The following is an 11,115-nucleotide window of genomic DNA, read 5'->3' on the forward strand; positions in this document are numbered from 1 at the left end:
AACACGAGGAAAAGAAGCCGTCAAATTCCAGATAAGACATCCAAACTGCTTTGCGTTTCTTTCTGGAAGCAAGCGTGCAGACCAGTAAAACCACTGAAAGCACACACACGGTGAGAATATGCCAACAGCAACCACAAGCCGTTAACTGGATGAAAAACAAATTTATCTTCGCGAAGATTTTTATAATTTCATAAAGAATCTTTATCTTCCAAAAAAGCAGGTAATTTACTTGAAATGGATGCCAAGAAAATGAATAGAGAAATGAGAAACAAATTAAAACCACAGTGGAAGTGAAAACAAAAAAAATTAAAAGAAATTCAGATAAGGTTTGTAACAACAGCAGTTCTCAAACTTCAGCTCAAAGTAGATAAATTAAAAATAAACAGTATGTCAGACTGAGGCTCATAAGCCTAAAAAACAACCTACTACAGCTCCAGTTATGTGCTTGTTATCTTCGTAAATAATCTCCCAGATAAATAGTGATTTTTTTTTTTTTCTTGGAAAATGGAAGGTTTTGAGTCAGACTTTTGTTTCCTGTCTTCGTTGAGATTTTCAAACCTTGGAACTTTTTACTTAGGTTATCGCAGGAAGAAAAAAAAATATGGAAACCCCATCAGAAAATGAAAGGCTAGGAGAAATATTTTGCTCGTGAATAAAAGTTATTATCTTGCCAAACCCTCAATCACGAAAAAAGTAATGCATTTAGGTTAAAATTACTGAAACCTATCAATGGAAAGAATGAGTCTGCTCTAAGAGAGTGTGCTGCACAGCTCAATTTAATAAAAAAAAAAAAATTAGTAAAAAAAATTCTGCTCAAGATGTGCCTTTTGAGTGTTATAGTTACGAGTTGTTAAGGTAGTGCTTCAGGTGAACGGGAAAGGAGGAAGGATGCATCCCAGGAGACGTATGCACACGGGAAAGGTGGTTTCCATGGTGGAGGGAGCTGGCTACAGATGCCAAGGATGAATTTTCTTCCTTCAGGAGTCACGTTTCAATGCATTCACAAAGTACAGTTCACAACTTCTTGCAGGCATTTTGGAAAATATAAGGTAAAACCAGGGAAATTATGCACTTCCCAAGTACGTAGGGTAAACCTGGATCAAGCAGGAAAAGACCATTGGTCCTGGATTTTATTTTTTCTTCTCTTAAGTCAAATAGGATGAAACAAAAAAAAAAAGTTAACCTACCACATCATTACTATCATTTTTACTAGGCAGGTTTCTTCCACTGCTCGGGGTAGCTGCAGTCACCAACTTGCTCTCCGCCAGCGGTGTTTTGCCAGCGCACACTTCACAGCAGGGCTGGGACCATCCAGGCACGCTGGCTTCTCCGCCATCGCAGGATTCAGAAGGCAGAACGTTTTCTGCAACCCTTGCACATTTCACAGGAGAAGAACTGGTCTTTTGGCTAATTATGTATTGTAAAGATTCATGTAACAGAGGCAGCTCTAAACTCCTGCCCCACGGCCTGCTGATTTGCAGGAGAGGTTGAGACACTGAGTTTTCTGGGAGTTGGCTACTGGGGGAGTGAGCATTTTCAACAGGCATCAAGACTTCTGACGCGTTTTGATATTGGCCAGACTGACATAAACAGGCTAGGCACGTCTGACGAGGCTGTTGAGAAGCCATTAGCTCCGCAGGGTGTGCAGAGGTCCCCAATGCCACCAGAGGCGATGCGCCTGCTGCCTCTTCTCCAGTCTGCAGATACACGTTTTCCTCTCGCGGTTCTTGGGGAAGGGACGTTGCGTTTGGAGTCAAAGCCACGACGGGGTCACCGTGGCGGCGAAAGGCAGCACGAGCACTGCCTGCCCTGTGTAGTGGGTGCAGGCTGGAACTGGAACACGGTGCTGCCACAGCTTCTGAAGGACACAACGTGCTCATGTTGTGCCTCTCACTGGAAGCGCCTGAAGATTTATGTTCACTCGCATGTGTTTGTTCTTGCACCAGTAGTTCCATTAATTGCTTTTGGTCAAGGTCATAACAGCATGAAAACGGGAGCAAGCATGAATGTCTGACTGGGCTACCAGTGCCTGATTTTGGAGCCTCAGTAATGGACGTACGTTGCCATCTCTGTGCAAGATTAAATCCAAACCCAGAGCCAGAGAGGCAGGGACTGGATGCGTGACTTTTGTCAGAACTGGAAGAAACATCAGACCCAAGAGGCTCTTGAACAAATGAAGGAACAATAATGTGTGGCTATATTGACAGTGAACAAACAAAACAGTTCTCAAATACGTGCGGGAATTTAAAACTAGTAATTGCAAAGCTACTAATGTAGTTCAGTGACCAGGGATTGATAAGCTTTTTTACTGAAGGTGTGACAGCTGCCAGTGAAGCGGTTCTTCAGAACGGCAAATGTAGCTAGCCAGACACCATCTACTAAGCGCACATTTCAGATCAACTAGAAATGCATTACTAAGCAAGTCACCATTGGTAGAGCTGAGTGAGGAATACATGAAGCAAGCCCTGGAATCCACACCTACTGAAAACAAGAGCATAAATGAGCCGTTAAGTATGATCTAGGATACAGAATGATTCTGAAAAGCTTTGGACTTACTCCTGAGGGCTGCTGGTAGTGCCCCAGCTGCTGAAGGCTATGGGGCACAGCCTGGCTCTCGCTCAGAGGTGGGCTATACACCCGTTGGATAGCCGGAGGTCCTGGATCAGGCAGAGACGAGTAGATGACGCTTTGCTGGCTGCTTTGGGAGTCTGAATAAACAGTGGACCCCTGGCCACTGTCAAATGTGCTGTCAGCTGAAAGAACAATAGTTTTTATTAAAAGCTCAACAACTCCAAACGTTCAAGTAATGATTTTAGAGCAAGGTCAACACAGGCTTACGTAATTAGCATTTTTACTACCCTAGCCCTTTCCATTATATAAATAAATTATACAACACAAACATTATTCTCTACAAAAAGCGCATACTGCTTCTCTTAAGCCAAAAACCATCCCCATGGATTTCTGTGCACGACGATATTTTAGGCACACTGACATTTCCTTTAAAGGGCATAAGGTTGACATTAAGAATTGCAGACGGTTCTAGATTTTGTAGGATGAAAGGAAAGGAAGCCCCCAGTTGTAACGTTCGTAACAGGTCATGGAGTCTTTTAGAGTTAGATCTCCCAGGGATGTACTGACTTTAACACCTTTTTTATTAGTAGCACTGAAAATTACAGAATTCTTTATATTGTATGCTTTATTAGTTCAGCAAATCATACCCTACTTAAGTATACAGCAATACCTCAAGATGAAGAACAGATAACAAAATAATTTGCAGGTTTGCAGTGATTTAGGAGTACCACTCAGAGCTCTGCCGGAGTTTCTCATGCGGAGTGTTTGCCCAGCTGACCTGCAGAATTGCACAGCTCTGGGTACTGGGCAAGCATCGTATCTTTTCTCAAACGGAAACAGAGCTTTTAACTGTACCATTGAGTATTACTGATTTTAAAATGTCATTTCATGACTTTCAAAGCCTGTAAAGTACAGGTGCCCAGTTCTTCTTGAGCATAAGCTACTGTTTTCTTCATTTGAGAAATGAAATGAGACAATCAAGATCGTAGCTGTAAGTATCCAAAAGACAAACAGCTTGTAAGAGAGATTTAAAACTCAAAACTGAAAGAAAACTAACACAGTTACAAAAAAAGGGCTTAAGTTACAGCTCAGTTTAAATGCTATTTATTTTTCCGACACTTTCCATCTTCTCTTTTTTCCATATTCCAAATCAGGTTTTACTTATTTGGCTTTTAAATAACAAATTATTTTTTTAATAGCACCAGAGATGACATTTCTCCTCAGTACTCACAAACCATTCTCCCAACTGTTTTTTTTTTTTTTCAAAATTAAACTCCCCTCTATATTTATTCAGCTCATTTCTAAAAAGAGTCAACGTGGCCCTACTCTAAGAAGGCAGAGATTTCTGCCGCATACACACTTCCATTTTATTACAAACAATTATTTAAGACCTCAAAGGAGAAAAAAAAAAAAGAAAAAAAAAAAGAGTATGACGGTAGAGTGCTAAAGTAAAAGAAGTGAGTCAGTCTCAGATTTTTATAGAACATGCATTACACACATTAAGTTATTAATTTCCATTTTTACATTTGACCGCAGATTATTATATTAATTGGTAGAACAGTAATTTATAGAGGTCTTAGGCCTAACATCACTAAGAAAACGTTCAAAGACATCTGATAGCGAATTGTCAAATAATACCAAGTATTGGTTAAAAGTTGAGGAGGAGTAGGAAATAAACCGGGGGGTGGGGGGGTTATATTTATTATAAAATTCTGCCAACTGATGTCCAACAGAACCATGGGAAGCACAAGTAGCCTCATTGTACCACTGGAAACAAAACCAGTCATAATTACAGTGTTTCTCAAAGGAATTAGATAGCATGAAATGAGTATATGATGCAAAAAAAAGGAAATGAGATCCATTTAGCTTCAGACAAAAAAGCTTTGTAAATACTGCAATATTCCGAGTGTTATGCAAATATGGCCATTTCTCATATCTTGTAAAGGCTTCTTTTCTTGCAGAGGCATGCTGGGTTATTTTAGTATTCAAAGCAGACCTCTGTATAACAATTTATACAATACCTGAATTAAAGCAGCAGCTGTCTCTTTGCTAAAGATAATGCATCTTTAATATAAATATGCTTACATAAAAGTCCAGAGCAGTAAAACAGAAACATTATGATAATAGTTTACTAGCAAAATATGTACATCAGATTTTATCAGAAAAACTGGCTAGGAAAAAAAGAAAAAAAAAAAACTCTCATAAAATTTCAAATCTTCCAAGCTAAAAATATCTGGCAACATTTCCTTCAAGATGTTTAAAAGCATAAATAGATTAAGATTTCAATACCAGAGCTTGACTCGGTAACAAAGGTTGATTTTAGGGGACAGAGACAGGGACAAGTTACTTCAGGGAAATAAAAACACTACTTCCTCATGCCTTGCTGTTTGCTGGACATTAAGTCTGATGCTCAGAAATAAAACAAAGAAACAACAAGCTCTGCAAGCAAAGCCAGGTAGTTTCTGATTCAGAGACAGACCAAAATCAGCGCTTGGAATTAAAACAGGAGATGTAAATCCTCCTGTCTTGAAACAGCCCCGTGATCGCTCTTGATTCAGCCCCCAGCTGAATGTAAAGACTTGGCAAATCATTGGCTTGAAGCTTCCAGGGCCTGGACGACTGAGGGCCACCAACCTACTCTGACCTGCCGTAACGAAGATCAAACCACCCCCTTGCTTCAAGGTCATGAGCTCAGGACAAAATAGAGAGCCTGGAGGAACACGGAGAGCACCTGCATCATGACCCAAGGACCCCAGTAATAATTACAGTGACAACCCACAAGGTCTGGTGCTGCCAACATGCGTGACCAAACCACAGTTGATATTTCCCACAAAGCAGGGAAATCTTGAATTATATCATGTAACATTTAAAGATGGATTTTTTTTTTTCCCTGCTGTAGACCTTTGCACAGCTTCACAAAAAACTTGACGCAAGCCATCAAGAGTAAGTCACAAAACACAAGAAACCACAGCGCTTTGGTTTCAGCAAGGTCTGCTTTTGAATAAACATCTCCACATTGTCAACATCATTTGAAAAAGCCACCGGTCGCTCTAACCAGTTTGGTGCCAATTCAACTTCTGCAGGCTCTGAAATCGTGTTTCGCACAAACTTAGTGTTGATCCCACCACCTGGCACAGAAAACATGTATTTTTTTGTGTCTAGCAGCAGGTCTTCTTGCTTTTCCATTTACAAATATATTATGCTTTCTGCATTTATTGCTACTGAAGGAGGAGCTATCTCTATATAATATAGTTTTTCTTGAAACTATTTCTTTCAAAATCGTTACGCATCTGTCCGAGACAACTGTGTTCTTTGAGCATGCAAAAACATGCGCAGCAGCTCAACTCACCGCTGAGCTCCCATTATCGCTGATTTTTACCCTCGGACATTCATCACTGCGTGCACACAAAACCAACACGAGACTTACATGCAACGGACGTGACGCTGGTGGGCAGGTTTTGCTGAAAGGGATGCTGGTCCGCCTCAGGCTCCTCCGGCTCCGACAGGACATGGTGACCAGTGTGAGAAAGGTAGGTGACCTGGACCTGCTGAGCATGCGGTGTCTTCAACTTCTCCAGACATTCAGAGTCCCGACGTTCCTCTGACTGCATCCTAGGCCAAATTCTCTCTCTTCTCCATAGTATTAACGCTACTCTGTCACGTATCGACTTCGCAACTATCTTGAGATCATTTTCATGAAAAAATCCAGAGTCAATCTACAGAGGAGGCACAAACTTAGCAAGATTATGTGCGCACACATGTGCACGCACACATGTGCACACACGCGTATTACTTGAATCTCTTCCTAACAGAGAAAACACCAGTTTGAAATAACATAAATTACATCTTTATTCCTCACAAGAACAGGAACTCAAGAGCTTGATGGGTTTTTGAATAAAACTTCTATCCCTAATACATTTTAAAACAACAACATGTGATTTCTAAGACCTGAATATATATTGGGTCAATTTATTCACCAGTTAACATCCATTGAGAAGAGAAGTGCAAATGGGTTCCCTTTTTTTTTTTTTTTGAAGACTAACAGAATAGTCAAAAGAGGAAAAAAGAATCTTTGAAGAATGCTCTTTGAACAATGCAACTGGAGTAAACCATACTACCCCTAAATCAGAATTTATTGCCTTAACTTTTCTAGTATACACAGTTTCCCAAATTGCTGTGCTTGATATCACAGCAAGTCATGAAGGAAAAGATGTTAACAGAATTTCGTCCCAAATTAACTTCTCTTAAATGGTGAAGTCAGTCAGTATCGATTGACTTTTATAAAGAAAAAACCTATCGCTGAGTCAAATGCAGACTGTTCACGTTTGCCTGAAAAGGGGAGCAGGCTTTCTCAGAATTCAACCGCTCAACAGATAAAAATGGAAATTCATCTCTGCGCTATTTGGTCGCATAATCTCCTACAGCATAGGGTGTGAATTTTTGTTTAATAATGACCTACCAGAGATTTGCCTGCTCTCCCTACATTCTTAACATGCATATTCTATAGATTTGGAAGCACTTATATACAGGGAGGAAATCTAGAGGGTTTCCTTCTTTGCTCTTGCCCAAACACAAGACAGTTTTACAGCTTAGATTTCCGCTGTTTAAAATTAATAGGTGCAAAGCAGCTTAAAATACAGCTGCAGATGGATATGGGTATTTTCCACTGCCCATGCCCTCAGACCTTACTGACATTCCTGAACCGATGATCCAGCAAATGCTAACAGAAGGGAATTACTCAAGAACCACACAGGTCCAGAGAACCTTGTATGGTACTAACTAATGTGCCCAGTAGATTCTTCAGACAAAGCTTAATGGGAAGGCACTGAAAACCTGCCACATTAACAATTTTTTTTTAAACAATTCTTATTCCTACATCTCTATATAGAGAATGGTTAAAGTTTAATGAAGACATGTTATTTTACAGTACCCACTGGTTGTGAAAGGTAACTCCAGGTTGCAAACCCACCGGAACGTTTCAAGTTCCTTCTGCCCACATCATTTGGCCAGGCTGGAACGCCTGACTACTGAAACCCCATCAACAATGAAATAATTCCCTGTACTCAAAAGGTCTCCTGCATTATTCTCTTCCACAGCACATAAAGCAACACAAATTGATGAAAGCACGCGGCTTTGGTGTTCCACAATTCATAAGGGCTAGAAAAAGACATTTAGGAATAAATGTCCCCCTTTGCCCACCCCCCCAACAGCCTCAAGTTTGAAAGCATTTCACATGCAGCCACTTAGGTAACTACTAATGTAATAGAGTAACACACACGTTTTAAAGTTATTTGGGAAAGGGTATAGTATCACAGTAGTTTGGGAGTGATCCTTTTAAATACACTTTTTATGAGAATTATTTCCTCTTCAAAACAAAATATCACAACTATGGGCCAGTAACCTACAGAACTTCAAAATTCCAAATATTTCCATAAATATTTAAATGCAAAATATAACAGCAAGTAACTGTACCAGAGCAACTTTTAAATGAAATGAGTTCTGTAATAATGCATTGCTCAAAAAATATTGGACCTACTGCAAACTAACGACAAGAAGACAGAGGAGCCTGAATTTCGCCCACTAAATTTTGAGTACATGGTGATGAGTCCGAGCATAGTAAGGCAACGTTACCAAAATGAGTGCCTCCTAAGCAGAACAGGAGTGGTGATGACAACATCATTAAATGGGATCTCTTGGGATTTAGATTACAATAGGAACATTTCCGCAAGCACAAGAAAATCCAGACCCTTGACTCAGTGCTTACTGATTCTATGCCTCCACGATATTAGAAAACCTAAACAACTGCAGTAAAGACATCATTAAAACACGAGTTCAAGGACTATATAGTGAAACTGGAACACAAAATAGTTTTTTTTTCCTAACAAAACCCCACAAGTTAATAAGATACAGAAATTCACCAAGTTAAACTTATCTGTTAAAAAATCCAAAGCTTATTCCTAACTCTGTGCAGTGGGCTTGAATCTAGTTTCCTATTTATGTTTGGCGATAGAGTGGCTGACCACAGGCTTTCCTCACCTACATTCTTCCTAAGTAACACCGACAGAAAAGATGGAAAGAAGTGTTTTGAAGAATTCAGTGCAGAATATTTTGTGTTTGAACTTTTGAACTCTTCTAACTTATTTCAAGCTGCTCTCCGAAACTAAACAGATTCCAAACAAATTTAAAAGCATTCAACAGCTAACAGAAATTGGCAAAAGAGTTTTCAAAATATAAAAGTAGCAGAGACCTCTATGGTCCCTAAGCTATTTGAAATGCCATTTCATGCATCTGTTTTCACACTCGGTGAACGCTATTTTCAGCTATTAGTTCTTCCCTGTTTACCCCTTTCTTGCAGCATTCATTCTAAAATCAATGCAAACTGCTTAAACTAGTCACCTGGAATGGTTTACGTGGAAGTTACTTTACCAGACTCGTTCCTGCTGTCCTTTTGAGATTTATGCACTACTTTACATATATATATACACACATTTTTGTCAGGAGAAGTTTATTTTACCATTTCTTGTGCAACATCATCAGGAGTTTCCTTCTCCAGATCAAAAGTAAACTCAATGGCTCCATTATCTTTGGGTTTTCCTTTCAGTTTCTTAGGATCTTCTACCCAGAGTCTTAAGGCAATAGAGGATTTCCTACCATGGTCTTCTTCTGCAAGTTCCACTCTTACCCCAGTATCTTCAGCAAAAAAGGCATGGCTTAATAAATCTTTAATTTCATATCTGCAATGGATATAAAGAACATTCAAATACTGCAAGTCTTAAGCAATTTCAAAGAGGTTTGTGACAAGAAACTGCTGTTAAAGGCAAAAACATTTACAGTACGTTTGGTGTTCGTCCATAACAAATTTGCGTTCTTAGAAAACAGACATAGTATTTCCAGCGTTACTGAGGACTGCTGAAAAAATGATGTTTCCTATTTCACAAAGCTTCAGCAATATTCATACAGCATAAGCATGTACAGAAATGCAGGTTATAGATACTCAAGAATTAAGTTGAGCAAAGCTGAGCTTCGAGAGTACTAAAAAGGAGGTTACCCCTAGGTAGTCAGTTGAGGTCCCCAAAAACTGTATTTGTGAAAATTATGAAATACTGAACAGTAGACACACTCATCTAGGAGAGGCCAGTATAAGAAGATTAGGTTTTAAAACCAAAGCTGGAAAACAAGGCACAATTTGTTTCCATATCCAGAGACAACGGAATCTGCCATAACAGCTTGTGGTGAATCTACCATGTCACATTCGTGGTTGACCTCTGCCACACTCGATGCTCCACGCAGAACGTCCTGAATGAGCCAGAATGTGCTGGAATACGCTAGGCTCACATGTCCACCATAATGCTTTCTGACCTTATTCTTTGAAGCTGAGCGGCTGAGAGACACAACAACGGCATTTATTCAATTATCCTGACATTATAAGGCAGGAAAGCGGGCAATCGGTTATATTTGTACTTCCATTCTGCATTTTCTCCTCCACAGGGGAGACCCAGAGGCCAGAACAAAAATCCACAGTCAGCTTTGAAATCCCTGCATACACATTATTTAATACAAAACTTGATTACTTGAAACAAACCTTTCTTCTTTATTTTTGCAAATGCACTCCCCAATTATCTCCTTAATTTCAGGATCAGTAACTTTCTCAAAGCTTGCTGGTTTTATACCCTGAAAGGATAGAGAAAAACAGTTTAGTTTGAAAAAGAATTACATTATATCTCTTAATTAAGGACATTTTCCTTACATTTTACAGTCATTTCAACCCTTGGAGTAACTAATACTTCAAAGTTGATAGTCTTAATGCAAAACTGAATTGAGGATTTAGGGCTACCATACTTCTAAGTACCGCTGCACTTCAAAATAAGCACACTAGTTTGTACAGGAACTCAGCTGTACACAGGGCCAATCTCCCTTTTTCTTTACTAACTTTTGCAAACCTTACCTTCGTATCCTGTGGACTCTGAAGTCAATATTCAAGAAACAGCCAATTTAAAAATTTTCCAAATAACTCTTTTCTGAAATTATTCCTTTTCTGTTTTCTGCATTAACCCTCAAAACGCTAAATGAATAAAGACTCAAATAATCATGTTTTTCTTCAGATAGCCACTTTCAAGAACTAGTCAAAAATACCTTGGAATATTCCATATTCCTGTTTCCCGCAAATCTCTTGCTTTTCCATGTCCCCAACACTCTCCAACACTCCCACCCCCCACAAAACAAAAAATCCCCCAAAACCACCCCAAAACCAAGCAGGGGAACAGGAGAATATGCCCAACAGCTCTGTGTTGCTCTTGCATTTCCCCAGCACACTGTTAGAATCTCATCGGGAACGAGTGGCAGAGCAGGTATCACCTATAAATCAAGTTAAATCTCTGTCAAGCGTTAGCATTTTGGCTGGGAATAGTGTCCAGTTCTAGATTTGGAACAGCTCACCTATGAGCATGGCCTTGCAAGGAGAAAACCCAACTGTTCGCTCCAGAAGGAAACTTCAGAGAAGCAGAATCCGCTTCTCCAAGCTCTGGCTTGACGTAAGTGCAGCAG

General features: G+C 39.7%; 1 protein-coding gene across 1 annotated transcript in view; it reads right to left on the minus strand.

Annotated features, from left to right (window-relative positions):
* The window catches only part of WNK2 (WNK lysine deficient protein kinase 2), a 121,455-nt gene that overhangs the window by 54,026 nt on the left and 56,314 nt on the right, over nt 1–11,115 (minus strand). The window contains exons 5-8 of the mRNA XM_009332584.1: nt 10,154–10,242; nt 9,086–9,305; nt 5,999–6,287; nt 2,557–2,753 (exon numbers count right to left, since the gene is read on the minus strand). Coding sequence (XP_009330859.1) covers nt 2,557–2,753; nt 5,999–6,287; nt 9,086–9,305; nt 10,154–10,242 — 795 coding nt within the window. The remainder of the gene's footprint in view (nt 1–2,556; nt 2,754–5,998; nt 6,288–9,085; nt 9,306–10,153; nt 10,243–11,115) is intronic.

The sequence above is a fragment of the Pygoscelis adeliae genome, unplaced genomic scaffold (assembly GCF_000699105.1).
Source record: "Pygoscelis adeliae isolate BGI_AS28 unplaced genomic scaffold, ASM69910v1 Scaffold349, whole genome shotgun sequence".
Classification (NCBI taxonomy): Eukaryota; Metazoa; Chordata; class Aves; order Sphenisciformes; family Spheniscidae; genus Pygoscelis; species Pygoscelis adeliae.